Source organism: Panthera leo, chromosome B2 (assembly GCF_018350215.1).
Source record: "Panthera leo isolate Ple1 chromosome B2, P.leo_Ple1_pat1.1, whole genome shotgun sequence".
In the NCBI taxonomy this organism is placed as follows: domain Eukaryota; kingdom Metazoa; phylum Chordata; class Mammalia; order Carnivora; family Felidae; genus Panthera; species Panthera leo.
In genome coordinates, this window is record NC_056683.1 from 104,667,936 (window position 1) to 104,693,748 (window position 25,813).

At 39.9% G+C, this 25,813-nt stretch overlaps 1 protein-coding gene across 1 annotated transcript in view; it reads left to right on the forward strand.

Moving 5' to 3' along the window:
* LOC122219143 (amine sulfotransferase-like) overlaps window positions 1-17,321 on the forward strand; it is a 41,945-nt gene extending 24,624 nt beyond the window's left edge. The window contains exons 3-7 of the mRNA XM_042937381.1: window positions 543-751; window positions 11,602-11,725; window positions 12,707-12,801; window positions 15,240-15,423; window positions 17,200-17,321. Of these exons, the coding sequence (XP_042793315.1) occupies window positions 543-751; window positions 11,602-11,725; window positions 12,707-12,801; window positions 15,240-15,423; window positions 17,200-17,321 (734 nt within the window). The remainder of the gene's footprint in view (window positions 1-542; window positions 752-11,601; window positions 11,726-12,706; window positions 12,802-15,239; window positions 15,424-17,199) is intronic.
* Window positions 17,322-25,813: the final 8,492 nt, after the last annotated feature.

The following is a 25,813-nucleotide window of genomic DNA, read 5'->3' on the forward strand; positions in this document are numbered from 1 at the left end:
CACTTACAGTGAAAGGTCCAAATTGAGGCATCATCTTTTCCTTTCTGTCTCCATGTGGGTCACAGGCCCTCCTTTAGGGATTTATAATGAACACTATTTACTTAAGTGGACATCATGGACACAGTAGGAAACATGGTGATGGCGAAAAACATGGGAGGTGACTCCTTCAGTAAAATTCCTATTTCTTTGCTTCTATTACCTGATGTACTAGGAGTGGGGTTGTGGAAGGAAATCTAGAGGCAGGCATAGAAGATAGTTCAAAAGTCCCATACATGAAGCAGAAGAAAGCACAGAAGAGTCAAAAAATAAATTTGTGGGACAAATGCCCACAGAGTTTCAAATGGAGCATCTTCTTTAAAGGAAAAATAAAAGCAATATTTGTTTTCTTTCATCTATTCTGCATTTTTTATATGAAAATTCTGTTCAGATGAAATTATCAGTATACTTATTATAATACCAAGCTCTGATAAAAACCTGATGGCACATCTATGCATTTTAGAGAAATTTGTGCATCATTGAAAATGAAATTATTTCTTTTACAGGAACCAGCTGGTTTCAGCAGTTATTAAGCTTGATTTATTTTGAAGAACATCGCAAAGGCATTGGGAATCTGGAAACAGTTGATCGAGTCCCCTTCTTCGAGTACAACTTTCGAAAAATGGATTTTGTTGAAAGACCATCTCCTCGTCTCTTCGCTACCCACCTCCCATACTACTTGGTTCCAAGGGGGCTGAAGAACAAAAAAGCAAAGGTAGGAAATAGACCATGGCTGCTGAAAAATAACTGCTCTTTTTTTATTGTTTCATTTCATTTCATTACACTGATACTGCACTCATCTAGCTGTTGGCAAATGTGGCATTTCACATACTTAAAGTTTCAATAGCCATTTGTGTTCTTATCTTACAGTATGAGATTTTTATCTTGCACCCTTTGTTTTCTGATTATATAAGTAATACATCCATTAAAAGATAAAAGAGTATATTTGTGTGTATTTAATGTAATGTATAGAATGTATTATAATATCATGTACATTATATATTATATATCCTTTAATTTTTTAATTAGCTGTATTACCAAGTATATATAAACTGCTAACAATTCCTTTTTCTTTTCTCTGTGTGCCCTCCTTGCTTCCTTTAGACACTTCCAAACTATTTTGCCCACTTTCTCTTCAAATGTACCTAGTTCATTGGAAGTCCTAGGAAAGTTCAGAGCAAATCATTTGTCTCTACTGAGTGATCAGTCACCTCCATCTATTGATAATTTCAGCTCTTGGCTCATTTTCTTCCTTTCTACCTCTTCTCCTGTCACTCATGGGATTATTTCAAAGTTGATGTGCATTGTCTCTGGCTGGCCAGACAGGAGTGAAGCCAAATTGCACCCAAAGGGTCAACATGAAGGAGGCACTCCTTGTCAGGGCCACACAAGTGCAGGATTTCCTCCTTCAGGTTGACCCATCAGGCTCTGCACTGTCCTCCCATACCCCTAGCCCTGCCAGGTCTCTCAGGGTTGACTTCAACTCCAGCTACTTTTTCTTCCACCAACTTCAGTAACCCTCTAAGACAACATATGTGTTATAAACTGCCTTTTTTAAATGACACTATTTGCTGTCTGATGGAATACATACTTACCTGTGTATTTATTGTCTGTGTTTCTGGCCAAAATGGAAATTCTTGAGAGAGATGGAGTTCGCAATGCATATGTACATTGAATAAATTATAAAAACGATCATCAGTAATTGCCCTAACATGAATCTTGACTTTAAGCACCTTGTTATCTGAGTGCTGTCTCCTTTTCCTCCTACTCCCTTCAGGTGTCCCTTGCAGGGGTGTGTCGGCACCTTCAGGTCTCCAGTTCCCCTCTCCCTCCACTTCTTCCCTCTCACTCAACATTTGTCCATACAAGACATGTCCAGACATATCTTTAATTTCTCCTAACCCACCAATGACTCTATATTTCACATTCAAATCCCATTTGTCAAAATCTCTTCCTCCATTCAACTCTGTTATGATCAGCTGCCAACACCTAACTCTGATGAAACAAAGTTGTTGTATATTAGGACCTATGTTCATGAAAGTCCTAGTGTGATATGAAAAAACCAAAACACTTAAGAAGTGTGTCTTGTCTTTACATTTGTGGTCACAATTCTCACATTTTACTTTTTAAAAACTATTTTGCTTCCACCCTTCCCAAAATGACTCTTTGATGCTTTTTTCTGTTCTCAAAGCTCGACAGCATTCTGCTCACCTATCCCGGAAAAGGCTATCCAATAAACCATTCCCAGTAGATGCCCTCCATATCCAAAGCCTCCGCTCACTGCCTTCCCTCCTTAAGAAGAAAAGGTGGAGTGTGTAGACACTTTCTATTCTTATTACATATCTGCCCCTCCATTCAAAAAGGGTTTGAATCCCTTTTTGGATCAGCTTTCTCTATCCCACTGTTTCACAAATGGGAGATATTTTCGTTGCCAGAATATTGGCAATATTTGTAAGCATTTGTGGTTAGAGTGGTGATGGTGTTATTGTTAGTGGTTGAGGCCCAGGATGCTGATGTATGCCTTATGATGTTCAAGGTAGCCCCAACAACAAAGAGTTTTCTGAGAGTAATGTCCATGGTGCCACTGTTGAGAGACTTGCTCTATTCTCAAAGATTTTGCTTGAACAATGTAACATTCATTTTTTCATTCATCACCGATTTCCTTTTGTTTAACTGGATCATTCTGTTTGACCCCAAATCAAGTTTTCATGTAGCACATTTTAACAATAAAACAAAACTTGTCTTTCTCCATTTCACTTTCAGCTACTTTCCTTCATTTACTGTTTGAGGTCAACTTAAAAGTATTTAGCCTCACTCTCCACTCTTTCATTGAATCCTGAATGTCAATGTCACTTTTTTTTTAACGTTTATTTTTGAGAGACAAAGAGACATAGCACAAGCAGGGAGAGGCAGACAGAGAGAGGGAGACACAAAATTCAAAACAGGCTCCAGGCTCTGAGCTATCAACACAGTTCCCAATGTGGGGCTCCAACTCATGAACCGTGAGATCACGACTGGATGCTTAACTGACTGAGCCACCCAGGCACCCCTCAATGTCACTTATTTTTTATAATTTTCAAAAAGCAGGGATTATTTCTTGATCATTTTACTTGGCCTATTACTGACATCTGACATAATTGATCACTTTCTACTTCTTTAAACATTTTCTTTTCCTGCTGTTCCAGATAGGACATTTCTGGTATCAGCCTGTCTCAGTAGACACTTAGAGCATACTCTATCCAGCAACCAATTCCTCTCCTCATATTTCATGTCAGCGGAACTCTCATTTTGTTTGGGTTTGTATCCTCTGTGTGCTTTTGGCCTGATAGTTTAATCCCCGGCTGGGGAGAGGGTACAATTTAGTTGGTCCAAAGCCTGGTTTTGGTACCAGGAATCTTGCAGTGATTTATTCAGATACAGGTAAGTGACAAGCTTATGAGCAATGACACAGGTAAAGAAGTTTCTTCTTCTTTCAGAAATTTCATGTCTTCTTGGAGAAGGTTTCTTCACTCTTTAAAGAGACCATGGGGATGAAAAGTAGTGGCCATCTGGGACATGGAGGAGATTCAACAAGTCAGAGTAGAAAAGTGGGAGACTCTAAGTCCATGATAGCATCAAGATGATGAGTTAACCCAACCTGCTGTACACACATCTTGGCCTTGGTGTTCTGTGAGAAAAGTTGATAACTTTACTATTTAGGAATGTTATTTGAGGTTTTTTTTCAATATATGAAATTTATTGTCAAATTGATTTCCATACAACACCCAGTGCTCATCCCAAAAGGTGCCCACCTCAATACCCATCACCCACCCTCCCCTCCCTCCCACCCCCCATCAACCCTCAGTTTGTTCTCAGTTTTTAACAGTCTCTTATGCTTTGGCTCCCTCCCACTCTAACCTCTTTTTTTTTTTTTTTCCTTCCCCTCCTCCTTGGGTTTCTGTTAAGTTTCTCAGGATCCACATAAGAGTGAAAACATATAGTATCTGTCTTTCTCTGTACGGCTTATTTCACTTAGCATCACACTCTCCAGTTCCATCCACGTTTCTACAACGGGCCATATTTCGTTCTTTCTCATTGCCCTGTAGTACTCCATTGTGTATATAAACCACAATTTCTTTATCCATTCATCAGTTGATGGACATTTAGGCTCTTTCCATAATTTGGCTAGTGTTGAGAGTGCTGCTATAAACATTGGGGTACAAGTGCCGCTATGCATCAGTACTCCTGTATCCCTTGGATAAATTCCTAGCAGTGCTATTGCTGGGTCATAGGGTAGGTCTATTTTTAATTTTCTGAGGAACCTCCACACTGCTTTCCAGAGTGGCTGCACCAATTTGCATTCCCACCAACAGTGCAAGAGGGTTCCCATTTCTCCACATCCTCTCCAGCATCTATAGTCTCCTGATTTGTTCATTTTGTCCACTCTGACTGGCATGAGGTGATATCTGAGTGTGGTTTTGATTTGTATTTCCCTGATGAAGAGTGATGTTGAGCATCTTTTCATGGGCCTGTTGGCCATCCGGATGTCTTCTTTAGAGAAGTGTCTATTCATGTTTTCTGCCCATTTCTTCACTGGGTTATTTGTTTTTCGGGTGTGGAGTTTGGTGAGCTCTTTATAGATTTTGGATACTAGCCCTTTGTCCGCTATGTCATTTGCAAATATCTTTTCCCATTCTGTTGGTTGCCTTTTAGTTTTGTTGGTTGTTTCCTTTCCTGTGCAGAAGCTTTTTATCTTCATAAGGTCCCAGTAGTTCATTTTTGCTTTTAATTCCCTTGCCTTTGGGCATGTGTCGAGTAAGAGATTGCTACGGCTGAGGTCAGAGAGGTCTTTTCCTGCTTTCTCCTCTAGGGTTTTGATGGTTTCCTGTCTCACATTCAGGTCCTTTATCCATTTTGAGTTTATTTTTGTGAATGGTGTGAGAAGGTGGTCTAGTTTCAACCTTCTGCATGTGGCTGTCCAGTTCTCCCAGCACCATTTGTTAAAGAGACTGTCTTTTTTCCATTGGATATTCTTTCCTGCTTTGTCAAAGATGAGTTGGCCATACTTTTGTGGGTCTAGTTCTGGGGTTTCTATTCTATTCCATTGGTCTATGTGTCTTTTGTGCCAATACCATGCTCTCTTGATGATTACAGCTTTGTAGTAGAGGCTAAAGTCTGGGATTGTGATGCCTCCTGGTTTGGTCTTCTTCAAAATTACTTTGGCTATTCTGGGCCTTTTGTGGTTCCATATGAATTTTAGGATTGCTTGTTCTAGTTTCGAGAAGAATGCTGGCGCAATTTTGATTGGGATTGCATTGAATGTGTAGATAGCTTTGGGTAGTATTGACATTTTGACAATATTTATTCTTCCAATCCACGAGCAGGGAATGTCTTTCCATTTCTTTATATCTTCTTCAATTACCTACATAAGCTTTCTATAGTTTTCAGCATACAGATCTTGTACATCTTTGGTTAGAGTTATTCCTAGGTATTTTATGCTTCTTGGTGCAATTGTGAATGGGATCAGTTTCTTTATTTGTCTTTCTGTTGCTTCATTGTTAGTGTATAAGAATGCAACTGATTTCTGTACATTGATTTTGTATCCTGCAACTTTGCTGAATTCATGTATCAGTTCTAGCAGACTTTTGGTGGAGTCTATCGGATTTTCCATGTATAATATCATGTCATCTGCAAAAAGCGAAAGCTTGACTTCATCTTTGCCAATTTGGATGCCTTTGATTTCCTTTTGTTGTCTGATTGCAGATACTAGAACTTCCAACACTATGTTAAACAACAGCGGTGAGAGTGGGCATCCCTGTCGTGTTCCTGATCTCAGGGAAAAAGCTCTCAGTTTTTCCCCGTTGAGGATGATGTTAGCTGTGGGCTTTTCATAAATGGCTTTTATGATCTTTAAGTATGTTCCTTCTATCCCGACTTTCTCAAGGGTTTTTATTAAGAAAGGATGCTGAATTTTGTCAAATGTTTTTTCTGCATCGATTGACAGGATCATATGGTTCTTATCTTTTCTTTTATTAATGTGATGTATCACGTTGATCGATTTGCGAATGTTGAACCAGCTCTGCATCCCAGGAATGAATCCCACTTGGTCATGGTGAATAATTCTTTTTATATGGTGTTGAATTCGATTTGCTAGTATCTTATTGAGAATTTTTGCATCCATATTCATCAGAGATATTGGCCTGTAGTTCTCTTTTTTTACTGGGTCTCTGTCTGGTTTAGGAATCAAAGGAATACTGGCTTCATAGAATGAGTCTGGAAGTTTTCCTTCCCTTTCTATTTCTTGGAATAGCTTGAGAAGAATAGGTATGATCTCTGCTTTAAACGTCTGGTAGAACTCCCCTGGGAAGCCATCTGGTCCTGGACTCTTATTTGTTGGGAGAGTTTTGATAACTGATTCAATTTCTTCACTGGTTATGGGTCTGTTCAAGCTTTCTATTTCCTCCTGATTGAGTTTTGGAAGCGTGTGGGTGTTTAGGAATTTGTCCATTTCTTCCAGGTTGTCCAATTTGTTGGCATATAATTTTTCATAGTATTCCCTGATAATTGTTTGTATCTCTGAGGGATTCGTTGTAATCATTCCATTTTCCTTCATGATTTTATCTATTTGGGTCATCTCCCTTTTCTTTTTGAGAAGCCTGGCTAGAGGTTTGTCAATTTTGTTAATTTTTTCAAAAAAACAACTCTTGGTTTCGTTGATCTGCTCTACAGTTTTTTTAGATTCTATATTGTTTATTTCTGCTCTGATCTTTATGATTTCTCTTCTTCTGCTGGGTTTAGGCTGCCTTTGCTGTTCTGCTTCTATTTCCTTTAGGTGTGCTTTTAGATTTTGTATTTGGGATTTTTCTTGTTTCTTGAGATAGGCCTGGATTGCGATGTATTTTCCTCTCAGGACTGCCTTCACTGCATCCCAAAGCATTTGGATTGTTGTATTTTCATTTTCATTTGTTTCCATATATTTTTTAATTTCTTCTCTAATTGCCTGGTTGACCCATTCATTCTTTAGTAGGGTGTTCTTTAACCTCCATGCTTTTGGAGGTTTTCCAGACTTTTTCCTGTGGTTGATTTCAAGCTTCATCGCATTGTGGTCTGAAAGTATGCATGGTATGATCTCAATTCTTGTATACTTATGAAAGGCTGTTTTGTGACCCAGTATGTGATCTATCTTGGAGAATGTTCCATGTGCACTCGAGAAGAAAGTATATTCTGTTGCTTTGGGATGCAGAGTTCTAAATGTATCTGTCAAGTCCATCTGATCCAATGTGTCATTCAGGGCCCTTGTGTCTTTATTGACTGTGTGTCTAGATGATCTATCCATTGTTGTAAGTGGGATATTAAAATCCCCTGCAATGACCACATTCTTATCAATAAGGTTGCTTATGTTTATGAGTAATTGTTTTATATATCTGGGGGCTCCGGTATTCGGCGCATAGACATTTATAATTGTTAGCTCTTCCTGATGGATAGACCCTGTAATTATTATATAATGCCCTTCTTCATCTCTTGTTACAGCCTTTAATTTAAAGTCTAGTTTGTCTGATATAAGTATGGCTACTCCAGCTTTCTTTTGGCTTCCAGGAGCATGATAAATAGTTCTCCATCCCCTCACTCTCAATCTAAAGGTGTCCTCAGATCTAAAATGAGTCTCTTGTAGACAGCAAATAGATGGGTCTTGTTTTTTTATCCATTCTGATACCCTATGTCTTTTGGTTGGCGCATTTAATCCATTTACATTCAGTGTTATTATAGAAAGATACGGGTTTAGAGTCATTGTGATGTCTGTATGTTTTATGCTTGTAGTGATGTCTCTGGTACTTTGTCTCACAGGATCCCCCTTAGGATCTCTTGTAGGGCTGGTTTAGTGGTGACAAATTCCTTCAGTTTTTGTTTGTTTGGGAAGACCTTTATCTCTCCTTCTATTCTAAATGACAGCCTTGCTGGATACAGGATTCTCGGCTGCATATTTCCTGTTCAGCACATTAAAGATCTCGTGCCAATCCTTTCTGGCCTGCCAAGTTTCAAAAGAGAGATCAGTCACGAGTCTTATAGGTCTCCCTTTATATGTGAGGGCACGTTTACCCCTTGCTGCTTTCAGAATTTTCTCTTTATCCTTGTATTTTGCCCGTTTCACTCTGATATGTCATGCAGAAGATCGATTCGAGTTACGTCTGAAGGGAGTTCTCTGTGCCTCTTGGATTTCAATGCCTTTTTCCTTCCCCAGTTCAGGAAAGTTCTCAGCTATAATTTCTTCAAGTACCCCTTCAGCACCTTTCCCTCTCTCTTCCTCCTCTGGGATACCAATTATGCGTATATTATTTCTTTTTAGTGTATCACTTAGTTCTCTAATTTTCCCCTCATACTCCTGGATTTTTTTATCTCTCTTTCTCTCAGCTTCCTCTTTTTCCATAACTTTATCTTCTAGTTCACCTATTCTCTCCTCTGCCTCTTCAAGCCGAGCTGTTGTCGTTTCCATTTTGTTTTGCATTTCGTTTAAAGCGTTTTTCAGCTCCTCGTGACTGTTCCTTAGTCCCTTGATCTCTGTGGCAAGAGATTCTCTGCTGTCCTCTATACTGTTTTCAAGCCCAGCGATTAGTTTTATGACTATTATTCTAAATTCACTTTCTGTTATATTATTTAAATCCTTTTTGATCAGTTCATTAGCTGTTGTTATTTCCTGGAGATTCTTCTGAGGGGAACTCGTCTGTTTGGTCATTTTGGATAGTCCCTGGAGTGGTGCGGGCCTGCAGGGCACTTCCCCTGTGGTGTAGTGTATAACTGGAGTTGGTGGGCGGAGCCCCAGTCAGCACTGATGTCTGCCCCCAGCCCACCGCTGGGGCCACAGGCAGACTGGTGTGTGCCTTCTCTTCCCCTCTCCTAGGGGCGGGATTCACTGTGGGGTGGCGTGGCCCGTCTGGGCTACTTGCACACTGCCAGGCTTGTGGTGCTGGGGATCTGGCATATTAGCTGGGGTGGGTAGGCAAGGTGCATGGGGGCGGGAGGGGCAGGCTTAGCTCGCTTCTCCTTAGGTGATCCACTTCAGGAGCGCCCAGTGGCAGAGGTAGGGAGTCAGACCCGCTGCCAGAGGGGTGGCTCCGCAGAAGCAGAGTGTTGGGTATTTGTGCAGAGCAAGCAAGTTCCCTGGAAGGGACTGGTTCCCTTTGGGATTTTGGCTGGGGATGGGCGAGGGAGATGGTGCTGGCGAGTGCCTTTGTTCCCCACCAAATAGCTCTGTCGTCTCGGGGCTCAGCAACTCTCCCTCCCTTTGTCCTCCAGCCTTCCCGCTTTCTGAGCAGAGCTGTTAACTTATGACCTCCCAGATGCTAAGTCGCGCTTGCTGTCGGAACACACTCCGTCCATCCCCTCCGCTTTTGCAAGCCAGACTCGGGGGCTCTGCTTGGCCGGCAGGCTGCTCCTCCGCCCCAGCTCCCTCCCACCAGTCCGTGCAGCGTGCACCGCCTCGCCGCCCTTCCTACCCTCTTCCGTGGGCCTCTCGTCTGCGCTTGGCTCCGGATACTCCATTCTGCTAGTCTTCTGGTGGTTTTCTGGGTTAGTTAGGCAGGTGTAGGTGGAATCTAAGTGATCAGCAGGACGCGCAGTGAGCCCAGCGTCCTCCTACGCCGCCATCTTCCTCTCTACTTAGTCTTTTTTAATCTATTTGAGTTTTTTTTAAACATATACAATAACATTCTGAGATACTGTTCCTTCCTTCTTCCTTTCTTCCTCTAACCTTTGAGAAGTGAGGATTCCCGTGTATTCTCCCTCTGTAATTAATACCCCAGTTATAGTATCTAATCACATAACTTTAAATACAACGTATGTACAGTTGATTTCTCCCTTTAATTCTAGACTAATGTAAACTATTTACTATTTCCTATATTATATCCATAGAGATTTCAAATATCTCTATGGACTTTATTATCCAAATATGGAACTCAAATATCCAAATGGAATTTTGATTTTATCTTCAAAACACTCCTCTATTAATAACTTGTATCATTATCTACTTAACAGGGGTATGATCAAGTATGTGGCATAAGTTACTCAGCTATCCCATTGTGTAGATGTCACTTTTACATAAGTATATGGATTAATGAGAAGAAGCCATTCCCCAATCCAAAGCCAGAGACATGAAGAATCATAGCAAGGGAGTGAAAAGAACTTCTTCCTTCACATTTAGGAGGATTTCTTATTTCTTTATGGAAATATCAACGGCTGTTGATATTTATTTGATGTTATCCACCACTTTGGTAACATCAAGTAAATCCCCTGAGTGAAAGACTCTATTTCCAGTGCAGTGGGATCACTCAGGGCTGACATCTATTAGGTCATCTCCTAGCTTAAGCAGGCAATGTGCAGGGAGGTGGAAAATGAATAAAAGCTTTCCTATAATGAACCTGGAAGCTTCCTCTCTCAGGAACTAACAAAGTATACACATGCCATTTCACAATGAAGATACGAGCCTTAGGTTTTATACAGAGCCCCTGAATATTCTGTACACATGCTGAATAAGCCATTTAATTGTGGGTTGGACAGATATTGATTATATTTTGTATTCTAACATCATTGGGTTGCTTAATTGTTTTATGAAATTATACCTTCTGATTGGTTATAATAAACAATTTTTAAAATGAATCCCATATTCTTTTGATACAGAAAATACTGAACTGGTGACTTCTGTCTGCCCAGTATTTGTGCTTTACACTGTGAAGGTATATAAATAAGAACGATGTAAACCATACACTGGGGCATCAGAAGAAAAACACACTCTAGGTGCACCAGGGTGGTTCAGTCAGTTGAGCATCTGACTCTTGATTTTGGCTCAGATCATGATCCAAGGGTCCTGGCATAGAGCCTCATGTTGGACTCTGCACTGAGTATGGAGGCTTCTTAAGATTCTCTCTCTCTCGGGGTTCCTGGGTGGTTCTGTTGGTTATGTGTCTGACTTTGGCTCAGGTCATGATCTTGTGGTTTGTGGGTTGGGACCCTGAGTCGGGCTCTGTGTTGACAGCTCAGAGTCTGGAACCTGTTTTGGATTCTGTGTCTCCCTCTCTCTCTGCCTCCCCCCTCCTCATGCTCTGTCTCTCTCAAAAATAAATAAACATTAAAAAATTAAAAATAACAGTTCTATTTTCCCCTCTCCTGCTTGTTGTCTCTCTCTCTCTCAAAACCAAATTAAAAACAAGAAAAACACACCAAAGTTTCTAAGATGATTGAAAACATTTTAGTAGGTTTTTCCTATTGCCATGATTTATAGCTAAAAGGCATTTTCACATATATTTGATTGTTGATGTAAGAACAAGAGAATATTGTCGCTCTCTGGGGGAGTTAAGAAGAGGTACCATGTGAGGTATGTCTTGAGGAGTAATTGATAGTCACTAGGCCAATTGTGAAGAGAGAGGCATTGCAGGGAATAAGGCAAAATACAAAAGAGAGCTGAATATATGCATGATATGATATGGTTAGGAGACTGAAGTTCAACTAACAGGCTTCATCCAATTGTAAGGTATTAGGGTAAAAATATAACAGAATGAAAGATTCAGAAATATTGAATACTTCCTTTCTTTGCAGATTATTTACATATACAGAAACCCTAAGGACGTTATGTGCTCATATTTCCACTTTTCAAAGAATGTGACATTACAAGTTACAAGTTCCTTTGAGGAATTTATGGAACAATTTCTAGAAGGAAAAGGTAACTAAAGTTTTATAAACTAAGTAATAAGTCTGGTGTCTTGTGGTGTTTTTAGACTTAGTGAATGGCAGAGGGAAAGAGGATGCTGAACAAGAGTTGCATGGGTCAGTAATCAACATATGAAGCTAGTTGGTAGGGTCACTTGGGTAACCAAGTTCAGCCACTGTTGCAAACACTGATCGTTCTCTCTCCCTCTCAGGACAGTGTCAAGATTTCAGTCATACCACCAGAAAATATGTGCATCTAATATGAAAAGAATATTTCACTAGCACACAGATTTCTGTTCTAGCTAAGGGAGAAGCATCTCAGTTTAGATACTGGTTGGGAACTTTGCACTGCGTATTGCAGGGGGCACCTCCCAGCTTTTTGACAAAGTTCCGTTCTACATTCTTTTCTTTAAAAAGTACTTTTAAAAATATTTTTATTTGTTTTTTAATGAATCTCTACACCCAACTTTGGGCTCGAACTCACAACCCCGAGATCAAGCGTTGTATGCTCTATTCACTGGGCCAGCCAGGCAACCTCACATCGTTAGGATTGATTCTGAGGATGATGATCTGGAACAGCAGAGTTAACAGATTAGTCTGTAATGCACTGTGCCCAGCTGCAGTGACTCATCAGCAAGTCCTCATGTTCCACGCAGCAGGGAAATAGCTCCATGTGCCTTTGGAATCAGCGAGAGGAAGAAGCAGAGGATTCCTTCTTCTGTTCCCTTTTGGTTTTTCTTACCCCATGTTAAGGTGATTTCCTGTCTATATGAAATGCGCTTTTAAGAGACCAATTTCTCCTTGAGTCATGTAATTGTTTCGTGGTGGAAGCTGGATGGTTTTTCCACAACCAGGCGCGAGTGGAAATCTGAAATCTAGCAGCACATTTCCTTTTCCTTCTTTGTTACTGAGGCATCCTGCATCTTCTAATACTGTATCTTATTTTCAACGGGTTCAGCATATTTACCTAATTATGTATCTGTTCTCCCCACAGTGTTGGGAAGCCTTTGGTTTGACCACATCAAAGGTTGGTATGAGCACAAAAGCCTCTTCAACATTCAGTTCTTGATGTATGAGGAGATGAAGAAGGTGAGAAATGTGACATTAGTGACTTCTCTGAAGCTGTAAGTCATCCTGGCCGAATGAATATTAAGGTTCATGCTCAGAACATCCAAAGGACGATATCAAATTTGAGATCCCAGATACAGTGTACCAGGAGACGTTCTTCCAGTATCACTTCTAAGCTTTCTTTACCAGGTGTTCATTTCCAAAGCATACTGGAGCTTTCTTTTCAAAGATTGTCTCTGTGTGAGGAATTGTCTGTTGATGTATGTGGGCATGCATATCTTTGATTATTTTGAGCCAGGTTATTGGTCTCTCTTTCATGGATTGTTAAGTCTGTTTTCTGCACTATGTAATCTAGTAACATTCTACATGTTATGTTGCACCTCTTGGGAAATTTTAATCTTGTCTGCATTGTATATGGTTAAGCATTGCAAGAAAAATTAAATGAAAATGGCTGTGTGTGATTAGAAAGAATTCAGCTCCTGGACAGTCAAGTCCAAGTGGCTTAAAACAGAAGAAGTTCTACTGCTTATTGGCTGAATTCCAGAGGTAGGACATCCTGATGCTGGGTGTGGCAGCTCAGACATGTAGAGAATGTCCCTGCATTTTCTGTCTTTCCTTCATATCATATTTGGTGTGGTTATGATGTCTCCCCTCCTACTAGAAGAATGGTTGTTGTAGCTCCAAAGTCATGTCCTTAGGTGATAGCATGCATGGGAGAAATAAAGGGAAATGGGAGAAAAAGGGCTTTCTGGCCTTGCACTGTTTGCACCTTTTCTCCATGAGGAAAATCCCTCTCAGAAGTTTCTGTTTCATTTCCTCTTTCTGTTTCAATGCCAAAATGGTGTCATGTGACCACCCCAGACTAATGTCTTGTAGAGGACAATTGGATTGCCATGAGGGTCTTAGATCGATCAGGATCATTACTAGAATGGGCCTGGGCACTGCTGCCAGGACACCCCCCCCCCCCCCCCCCCCAGGGATCTCTTAGCGAGAAAGAAGACAAAGAGTTCAAAGGCAGGCAAGATGAAGGGCCGATGAATAGTTTTCACTAGTTTGGGTTCCAGCTGCCCCAATATCATGACAGCGAGACTAGACTGTCTTGTTGAGACCATATCTCCTACCAAATAAGAGATTCAAGTATCTGGCCAGCCTTGCAACCTTCCTCACAATATGGGCCATCCATTGCCTCCAACCTCATCTCCCATCTTTCTCACCCAAAGCCTGTCAGATATAGCTCCAGGGAAACTCAACTTCTAATACCCTATGACCTGATATTTCATACCTTCCATGCAACCACAGTGTTGCAGATATTCTTTCTTTTGTCTAGATTCCATACCTTTAGTTTGTCTACCTAGAAAACTCCTGTTTTTGCTTTAATCCCCAGAACAAATTTCTCATCTTTGTTGAAACTTTCTCTGAAATCTGTTACACAATTACTCTCGGCCCATAGGTCCTACTACTGAATTCCCAGCACTGATCCCCTGTTGTGCCTCTGATCACCGGCACCATCATGCAGGGCAGTGTTTGACACAATAGCTACTCCCCAAATACTTGCCAAGTTACCACAGATAAAATGAAATATGAGCGTTCCTAAAATTAACCCAAATGTGTTCTAAAACAGTGGACAAGTCAAAGTTTAATTTACCAAGAAAGATAAGCAAGTCACTGCTTATGGTCAGCTCTAGTTCTTTTTTTTCTTTTCTTCTAAAATTGGTTTATTTTTTCATTCAACATTATGTATGTTATCAAGTTTTGTATTGGCTTTTTCTTTTCTTTTCTTTTTAAATTTCCATCCTAGTTAGTTAGCATATTGTGCAATAATGATTTCAGGAGTAGATTCCAGTGATTCATCCCCTATGTATAACACCCAGTGCTCATCTCAACTAGTACTTTCCTTAATGACCTTTGCCCATTTAGTCCATCCTCCACCAACACCCCTTACAGCAACCCTCTATTTACTCTCTATATTTAAGAGTCTCTTATGTTTTGTCACTTTCCTTGTTTTTATACTATCGTTGCTTCCCTTCCCTTGTGTTCGTCTGTTTTGTATCTTAAATTCCACATATGACTGAAGTCATACGATATTTGTCTTTCTCTGACTGACTAATTTTGCTTAGCATAATACCCTCTAGTCCAATCCACGTTGTTGCAAATGGCCAGATTTCATTCTTCTTGATTGCTGAGTAATGGTCTACTGTATACATATACCACATCTTCTTTATCCATTCATCTGCCAGTGGACATTTTGGCTCTTTCCATACTTTGGCTATTGTCAGTAGCGCTGCTATAAACATTGGGGTACATGTGCCCCTTCGAAACAGCACACCTGTATCCCTTGGATAAATACCTAGTCAACTCCATTTATCAAACCAGCCTTAGTACCTATGATATTTAGTTGTGACTCATGTGTAAGTCTTTCTTATAATGTGAATAATTTATCATACTGTGATTTATTATAGGATCTCAAAGGTTCTCTGTCAAAAGTCTGCAAGTTTTTGGGGAAAGAGCTGAGTGAGGAGGAAATGGATGCCATTGTGAGACAGGCCACATTTCAGAACATGAAATATGACCCACGGGCAAATTACAAGAATATAATAAAGACCCGATATGGGTTAGAAGCTAAAGGTCATTTCCTTCGCAAAGGTGAGGTTGAACAGTGAATGGCTGTCCTACACGATGGTATGAGTGGATTAAAATGTAGCTTCTCAGCTTCTTGGGTTACTTTTATAACATGGAGCTCTCATGGCCCAGTGCCCTTCTGTAGACAGATGATTTTCCATGATTTCCTCTTGGTGCTCTTCAAGAGACTATATATCATATGGTCCCTGAATGTATCTGATTAATAATCTAAAATCATAAGGCCTTCTCCATGGCCCCTAGAATTCCACCAAAGACTAGTACAATGTCTGCCACAAAAGGGATGTTCATTTACTGTTAGATTCTTTCCCCCCATTAACATGGGATGAGCACATGTGATGATGAGTTTAATGGTGGGTCTGTTGGCCATCACTGGCTGCTCTTCCATCTCTATTTTTTCCCAAACCTCCGCCAGGACTGATTTAACAACACACTTTTGCTGTTCTCTTGTATTGTGCATGACTATCATGTGTCCTCTACTACCAGAAACTTACGTCATAAAAATGTATGGAAATATCTCCATTAGGTCAATATCTCTTACGTCATCCTGAGTGAGTTTTTAAATGAATTGACTTTCATAAACTGATAAATTTGAACATGTTAGAATATTTTTATTATTTTATACAATCATTCTACTTCATACTTTGTGATATTCTAACAGTACATGGGACATCTATAATACAGAATTTTAGACATAAATTTTCTACTTAATCACAGGGTTCTATGCTTGCATGTATAGTAACAGTAAATATTTGGTTTGATTTCTCTACATGAGTATTTCCTTCACTAAATCTATTTATAGATCTTTATCCATTCAGCTCAACAATGTGAATCACTGGTAACTCGAAGCCAAACTGAGTCCCCTTCCTGTTACTCTCGGCATACCCTGTCATGTTGTAGATGTTATGACTCCTCTCAGCTGCCGTTATCATTGTACTTGCAATTTTTTCTTTGAAAAAAGAAAATTTTCTGTTTATACATCTTTAACCCACCTGCAAATGAGACTGAAATGGCCAAGAAGACAAATAGCAGGAGCCAAATTTCCTTGTGGAAGCGAGGAACATTTTCTTATGTTTCTTCTGCCCAGACACGTACTTTTCTTTTACATCTTATGTAATGGAATGTCATTTGCCCTAGCTTTACCATTCCTGCACTATTTGTATTTTCAGTTTCATTAGTATTTCAGTCTGTTTCAGTTATTGGTTTACACTTCCATGTGCTTTTACAATCAGTGTTTCTTTTCTTTCTTCTTCTATCAGCCTCTTTTGTCATCACAACTCTGTGTCTATAAGTTTAAGTAAGACTTTGGTAAACCTACAGTGAGTACAGATGGAATAATTATAGGTGAGCCATTCCAAACGGTATGAGCTTGGCTATATTTTAAAAATGTCTCTGAGCATCCATGTCCTCATCAGTAAATATTTGTCCAAGGAAATCTGATTTTGGGAATTTTTAAAGGACCTCTGTAAACTAACACTAGCCCATGCTAACCTGGAACAAAATAGTAAACAAGCTGCAGGAGTTTTCTCCTTTTCCCTGTGGCTGACAGCTGAGGAGTTGGGCTAATTACTTAAATTATAACCTAATTGCCATGATGAGTTTGTGTCCCCCTCGCTGGCCATAAGGTGGGAGAGGCAGGGCATGGTCATATGCAGGAGCAACTGGGGCCTCAGTGGGGAGGAAAATAAAAAACTAAAAACTGATGTTCCTCCCAACTCTAGGGCATCATGTTCCCTCATCCCAGAATCTTCACTGAGGCAATTTCTTTGCTTTTCCTCCCAGGTACCATTGGAGACTGGAAAAATCACATGACTGTTGAGCAGAATGAAAGGTTTGACAAGATTTTCCAAAGGAAAATGAAAGATTTTCCCTTGAAGTTCATCTGGGATATGAATGAAGAATAGAATTTTAAGCAATGCAAACTGTTTTAAGAAAGCACTTTCAGAAATAAATATATTGAAGTGTATAATTTCATCTTTGACTACCATTGGCTCATTATTGACAAACCTCAGTGATTAATAAATATATATATGTGCCTTTATATCATTTTCTATCTGTGCCCTGTTTTCCATTTGCTGGAATTCCTCAGGTACTGATCAGGAGAGTATTTCTTTCTTTGATTTGGCATATGATTATGAAATGGTTTTTGTTTTATATTCAGAAATTCCAAAGCTCTTGAGCAAAAAGCAGGTCATAACAGGTGGTTGATTTGACATCTTAAAATAGATGATTCCTAATGTATGCAAAACTACTTATGGGCTTTCTTGATATTTAAGATTTTAATTTTTAGGTAATCAAAGAAGTCAACCTTTAATTTTATGGTTTCTAGGTTTTGTGTCTAACTTAGAATATTGCTACGACAAGTATTTTCATGTATTCATAAAGCTTATCCTTATTTAATCTGAATACTTAATATATGCTGTAAGACCAGTATCCTGTACTTTTCTAACAGATAGCCAATTGGCCCAAGGTCATTTATTTAATAGCCACCATTTTCCTAGTGATTGAAAGAGACATAATCTTGTTTTATACAAGTGTATGTACATGAGTTGACTTATGCAAAATGACATATTTTCTGATGATATACTTTTCTTTTTCATTACCATGTCATAATTTCTAACATAAGTTAATAAACTGTCATAAAGAGTAGTGTTGGAATTTTGCTAAGTATTACCCTACTCTTTTTGTTTTTAATATAATTTATTGTCAAATTGGCTAACATACAGCGTGTACCGTGTGCTCTTGGTTTTCGGAGTAGAATCCTGTGGTTCATTGCTTACATACAACACCCAGTGCTCATCCCAACAAGTGCCCTCCTCAATGCCCATCACCCATTTTCCCCTCTTCCCCACCCCCCCACCCATCAACCCTCAGTTTGTTCTCTGTATTTAATAGTCTCTGATGGTTTGCCTCCCTCCCTCTCTGTTTGTAACTATTTTTTCCCCTTCCTTTCCCCCACAGTCTTCTGTTACATTTCTCAAGTTCCACATATGAGTGAAAACATATGATATCTGTCTTTCTTGACTGACTTATTTCACTTAGTATAATACCTTCCAGTTCCATCCACATTGTTGCAAATGGCATGATTTCATTCTTTCTCATTGGCAAGTAGTATTCCATTGTATACATAAACCACATCTTCTTTATCCATTCATCAGTTGATGGACATTTAGGCTCTTTCCATAATTTGGCTATTATTGAAAGCACTGCTATAAACAGTGGGGTGCATATGCCCCTATGCATCAGCACTCCTGTATCTTTTGGATAAATTCCTAGTAGTGCTATTGCTGGGTCGTAGGGTAGTTCTATTTTTAATTTTTTGAGGAATCTCCACACTGTTTTCCAAACTGGCTGCACCAGTTTGCATTCCCACCAACAGTGCAAGAGTGTTTCCGTTTCTTCTCATCCTCACCCGCATCTGTTGTTTCCTGAGTATTTTTTAATTTTCATTTATTTTTGAGACAGTGTGAGAGACAGAGTGCAAGCAGCGGAGGGGAGGGAGACACAGAATCTGAAATGGGCTCCAGGCTCTGAGCTGTCAGCCCAGAGCTGGACGCGGGCTCGAACTCACAAACCGTGAGATCATGACCTGAACCGAAGTCAGATGCTTAACTGACTGAGCTGCTCAGGTGCCCTCCTGAGTTGTTAATTTTAGCCACTCTGTCCAGTGTGAGGTGATATCTCAGTGTGGCTTTTATTTGTATTTCCCTGATGAGTGATGTTGAGCATCTTTTCATGTGGCCATTGGGCATCTGCATGTCTTCTTTGGAAAAATGTCTATTCATGTCTTCTGCCCATTTCTTCACTGGAGTATTTGTTTCTCAGGTGTTGACTTTGATAAATTCTTTATAGATTTTGGATATTAACCCTTTGTCCTATATGTCATTTGTGAATATCTTCTCCCATTCTGTCGGTTGCCTTTTAGTTTTGTTGATTGTTTCCTTTGCAGTGCAGAAGACTTTTATCTTGATGAGGTCCCAATAGTTCATTTTTGCTTTTAACTCCCTTGCCTTTGGAGATGTGTCAAGTAAGAAATTGCTGTGGCTGAGGTCAAGGAGGTTGTTGCCTGCTTTCTCCTCTAGGGTTTTGATGGTTTCCTGCCTCACATTCAGGTCTTTCGTCCATTTTGAGTTTATTTTTGTGAATGGTGTAAGAAAGTGGTCTAGTTTCATTCTTCTGCATGTTGCTGTCCAGTTCTCCCAGCACCATTTGTTAAAGAGACTGTCTTTTTTCCATTGGATGCTCTTTCCTGCTTTGTCAAAATGAGTCGTCCATACAGTTGTGGGTTCAATTCTGGAGTCTCTATTCTATTCCATTGGTCTATGTGTCTGTTTTTGTGCCAATACCACACTGTGTTGATGATTACAGCTTTGTAGTAGAGGCTAAAGTCTGGGATTGTGATGCTTCCCTCTTTAATTTTCTTTTTCAATATTGTTTTGTCTATTTGGGGGTCTTTTGTGATTCCATACACAAGCATGGAATGTTTTACCATTTCTTTGTGTCTTCTTCAATTTTCTTCATAAGTTTTCTATAATTTTAAGCATACAGATCTTTTACATCTTTGGTTCGGCTTATTCTTAGCTATTTTATGGCTCTTGGTGCAATTGTAAATGGGATTAATTTCTTGATTTCTCTTTCTGTTGCTTCATTATTGGTGTTTAGAAATGCTACCGATTTCTGTACATTGATTTTGTACCCTGCGACTTTGCTGAATTCATGTATTAGTTCTCGCACCTTTGGTGGAGTCTTTTGGGTTTTCTATGTAGAGGATCATGTCATCTGTGAAACTTGAAAGTTTGAATTCTTCTTTGCCAATTTTGATGCCTTTTATTTTGTTTTGTTGTCTGATTGCTGAGGCTAGGACTTCCAACACTATGTTAAACAACAGTGGTGAGAGTGGACATCCCTGCTGTGTTCCTGATCTCAGGGGGAAAGCTCTCAGTTTTTCCCCATTGCAGATGATATTAGCTGTGGGCTTTTCATATGGGGGTTTTATGATGTTAAAGTATGTTGTTTGTATCCCGACTTTCTTGAGAGTTTTTATTAAGACAGGATGCTGTATTTTGTCAAATGCTTTTTCTGCGTCTGTTGGCAGGATCATATGATTCTTATCCTTTCTTTTATTAATGTGATGTATCACATGGTTTGATTTGCAACTATTGAACCAGCCCTGCTGCCCAGGAATGAATCCCACTTGATCATGGTGAATAATTCTTTTGATATGCTGTTGAATTAAATTTGCTAGAATCTTTTTGAGAATTTTTGCATACATGTTCATCAGGGATATTGGTCTGCAATTCTCCTTTGTTGTGGGGTCTCCGTCTGTTTTGGGAATCAAGGTAATGCTGGCCTCATAGAATGAGTCTGGAAGCTCTCCTTCTATTTGTATTTTTTTGGAACATCTTGAGAAGGATAGGTATTAACTCTGCTTTAAATGTCTTAGAATTTCCTTGGGAAGCCATCTGGCCCAGGACTCCTATTTGTTGGGAGATTTTTAATAACTAATTCAATTTCTTCACTAGTTATGGGTCTGTTCAAATTTTCTATTTCTTCCTGTTTGAGTTTTGGTAGTGTGTGGGTGTCTATGAATTTTTCCATTTCTTCCAGGTGGTCAAGTTGTTGATATATAAGTTTTCATGACATTCCCTGATAATTGTTTGTATTTCTGAGGGATTGGATGTGATAAGTCCATTTTCATTCATGATTTTATATATTTGGGTCGTCTCTCTTTTCTTTTTGAGAAGTCTGGTTAGGGGTTTATGAATTTTGCTTATTTTCTCAAAAAAAAAAAAAAAACACGCAGCTCTTAGTTTCATTGGTCTCATGCTTTTAAAATTTTTTTTTAAAATAAAAAATTTTTTTTGGCATTCTATATTGTTTATTTCTGCTCTGGTCTTTATTATTTCTCTTCTTCTGTTGGCCTCTGGATTTCTTTTCTGTTCTGTTTCTAGTTCCTTTAGGTGTGCTGTTAGATTTTGTATTTGGAATTTTTCTTGTTTCTTGAGATAGGTCTGGACTGCAATGTATTTTCCTTTTAGGACTGCCTTTGCTGCATCCCAAAGGGTTTGGATTGTTTTATTTTCATTTTCATTTGTTCCCATATATTTTTAAATTTCTTCTCTAATTGCCTGGTTGACCCATTCATGTTCTTTAGGATGTTCTTTAACCTCCATGCTTTTGGAGGTGTTCCAGACTTTTTTCCTGTGGTTGACTTCAAGTTTCACAGCATTGTGATCTGAAAGTGTGCATGGTATAATCTCAATTCTTTTGTATTTATTGAGGGATGTTTTGTGACCCAGTATGTGATCTATCTTGGAGAATGTTCCTTGTGCACTTGTGAAGAATGTGTATTCTGCTGCTTTAGGCTGAAAAGCTCTGTATATATCTGTCAAGTCCATCTGGCCCAGTGTATCATTCAGGGCTATTGCTTCTTTACTGATTTTCTGCCCATATGATCTGTCCATCGGTGTAAGTGGAGTATTAAACTCCCCTGCAATTACCACATTCTTACCAATAAGATTAAGTATGTTTGTGATTGTTTTATACATTTGGTGCTCCCAATTTGGGTGAATAAATGTTTATAATTGATAACTCTTCTTGATGGATAGACCTCATAATTATGATATAATGCCCTTCTTCATCTGTTGATACAGCCTTTAATTTAAAATCTATTTTGCCTGTAATAAGTATGGACACTCCAGCTTTCTTTTGACTTCCAGTAGCATGATAGATGGTTCTCCATCCCCTCACTTTAAATCTAAAGATGTCCTCAGGTCTAAAATGGGTCTCTCGTAGACAGCAAATAGATGGGTCTTGTCTTTTTTTTAATCCTTTCTGATACACTATGTCTTTTGATTTGAGCCTTTAGTCCATTTACATTCAGTGTTAGTATTGAAAGATATGGATTTAGAGTCATTGTGTTATCTGTACATTTCATGCTTGTAGTGATGTCTCTGGTCCTTTGTGGTCTTTGCAACATTTCACTCAGAGTCTCCCTTAGGATCTCTTGTTGGGCTGGTTTAGTGATGATGAACTCCTTCAGTTTTTGTTTGTCTGGGAGAACCTTTATCTCTCCTTTTCTGAACGACAGGTTTGCTGGATACAGGATTCTTTGTTGCATATTTTTACTCTTCAGCACATTGAATATTTCTTGCAATTCTTTTCTGGCATGCCAAGTTTCAGTAGATAGGTTTGCTACTATCCTCATGTGTCTACCCTTGTAGGTTAAGCCTGTTTATCCCTAGCTGCTCTCAGAATTCTCTCTTAATCTTTGTATATTCCAGTTCCACTATGATATGTCATGCAGAAGATCAATTCCTGTTACGTCTGAAGGGAGTTCTCTGTGCCTCCTGGATATCAATGTCCATTTCCTTCCCCAGATTGGGGAAGTTCTCAGCTATTATTTGTTCAAGTACACCTTTTGCCCCTTTCTCTCTCTCTTCTTCTAGAACTCTTATGATACGGATATTATGTTTCTTTGAATCACTTTGAACCCTTAATTCTCTAATTCTCCCTTCATGGTCGAGAATTTTTTATCTCTCTTTTTCTCAGCTCTATCTTTTTCCATAATTTTATCTTCTATTTCACTTATTCTACCCTCTGCCTCTTAAATCCTCATTGTCACTGCCTCTAGTTTATTTTTCACCTCATTTACAGCATTTTGTAATTCATCATGACTATTTTTTAGTTCCTTGGTCTCTGTAGCAGTAGATTCTCTGCTGTCTTCTATGCGTTTTCAAGCCCAGTGATTAATCTTATGACTATTATCCTAAATTCTTGTTCAATTATATTGTTTATATATGTTTTGAGGAATTCTTTAGCTGTAATTTCTTCCTGAAATTTTTTTTGAGGAGAATTCTTCTGTTTCATCATTTTGGCTGGTTTTCTGTCTGTTATGTGTTTCAAAACTTGTTATGGGTCTTGCACCTGTGAGCACTACTATCTTAAAGAGGGCTCATACACTTTCCAGAGCCTTGCCCTTCAGGAGATCTTTATTGGAGTGTGTTTCCTGCTCTCTGTTGTTGTGACTTTGTTTGCTTTATCTCCCTACTTGGTGTAATGTTTTGGACCCTCCACCAGGTGTGCTTTGATTTGTTTGTTGAAGTAGCACTGGGAAAGCAAGCAAACAAGCAAAATGCAAAAAAACAAAAACATACAAACAAAAACAAAAAACCAAAGACACAAATAAAAAAAAAAAACCCAGAACACCAGCTACAACAAAACAATGGGGTGGAGTGGAGTTGGTGTTGATGGAAGAGGCTTCATCCCATAGAAAGAGATAAATGACAGGATTGGGGAAAATAAAATAAAATAAAATTGACCAGGCAGAGAAACTGTACAGCTTAATCCAGAAAGAGAGAGGAAAATAAAGAAGGAGTTATAGAACAGGCGTAAAGGGGATAGATTAAATATGTCTGCTTAACAACCCAACAACCAGAATAACTAGACTGGAGGAGGGAAGAAATAAGAAAGAGAAAAGGAAGAAAAAAAATATATATAATAAAAATTGTCCAAGAATTAAATCAGGAAATACAAAACCACTGGGTGCCTTGGAACCGATGGCAGCACTCATCTGGCAAAGGGGCTGTCTGGTCGCTGTCAATCCCACTCTAGTAGATATGCAGTTACCAGGCGTGGAGAGGCGTTGTTTGCTGTAGGCTGGTCCTGCCTCCTTTGTGGGCTCACTATCCATTCCCTGAAGCCCCACCTTGTTGGTGATGGGGAGAGAAATGGTGACACCCTAGTCTTTCCTCTACAGGCTGGGTGTCCCAAACCACTCTGTTCAGGCCATCCTCACAGTGCTGCAGGCACTCATGAGGTGGTGTGTTCCATTCTCCCAACTCCCGTGCCTCCCTGGTGCTCGACTGGGATTTAAACCCCAATGTCTTAAAGGGTCCTGCTCTGTGCGCTAACCCCTCCCCTCTCCCCCCCGCCCCCCTCCCCCCCGGGGGAAGTGCCGCTCTGCGCCTCTCATATCTGGTCTCTGACTGGCAGGTGCAGGCAGTCTTTTTCCTGTCAATGGTTATATACCTTCTTCCCACAGCACTCCAGGGAGGGGATTGCTTTCTCCCACTGTGGACTGTGCCTCTGAACTAGTTACTGAGCCCGGGGCTGGCTCCCCTCCAACTCAGGTGCATGAAGAGAGCAGCTGACCCCAGTCCAGAGAAAGCCCTGCAGTTAGAGATCGGATCTTTCTCCATCCTGGTCTGTGGTTTTTCTCTTGTCCAGATACAGTCCTACACTTCCCCAGCCTGTCTTTCTCTTCCCTTTGTCTCTCTGCAGAAGGGGATTCCTCCCATCCATGCCTCGCGACCTGTTTTATCTCTCCCAGTTTGCAATCATGCACCTCTGGCCCACCAGGTTGTCCCCTTGGTCCCTGGAGATATCTCTGTCACTCTGCAGGCCGGACTCTTGGAATTCTAAGTCCTTTGGTCTCAACACTGCTGTGTCTGAGGGACAAGGGAACTTTGGGTCCCCCTACTTCTCCACCATTTCCCAAACAGGTTCAGTACTGCTTTACTCTTAAAACATCATTTAAAAATGACATCAGCACTCAGGGAGTCTACCCATTCAGAAATAATGTACACTCACCATTTATCTGTGTTTTCTTTTGGATCGTTTGGTTAAGATACATGGTGCTCCCCTGATGAGGAGTGCTATAGCGCTGCTATAAACATTGGGGTGCATGTGCCCCTTCGAAACAGCACACCTGTATCATTTGGATAGATACCTAGTAGTGCAATTGCTGGGTCATAGGGTCGTTCTAAGAGATTCTACTGACAAGAAGAGACATGGGGTGACAATATGGAGGCTCCTGGGTAACAGGAATCTGAGACCTTGGGTAGAGGAAGATCTGTGGTCACCAGCATGAGTGGCTGATGTCATATGACAGACACCTGTGCTGGACACCATGACGGAATGATAGAAGTGTCAGTGGAGGCCTGCAATGTGCAAGAAGGCAGAATATGGGCCAGACGAGGAGAGCCTCCCTCCACCAACATGTGGACACCTAGCTTCTTCAGTGTCACATGCCCTTTTGGGAAGGAGGAATAAAAGGGAAGATCTATTGGGAGGGAAGAAACAGTCCTAACAGGGAGTTTAGACTTACCTCAAGTTAATGTTTTCACGCTGGAGAAGATATGTGATCTTTAATCTATATGCTTATTTATTTAGGTATTTTGACAGTGAGAAGGAGGATTGGAGGATAAAAAGAAGAGATTGGTTATCGAAAACAGAAGATAATCTTTTTTTTTTTTGGCACATACTGCAGGGTCATGGAGTATAACTCATTTACTGGGTCATAGGAGAATTAAATGAAATGAGGTAATTAAAGGCTTATTCTGCAGTTATACTTTAAGAATATTCAGTGTTAGCGATATCCAAAGAACACAGTGCG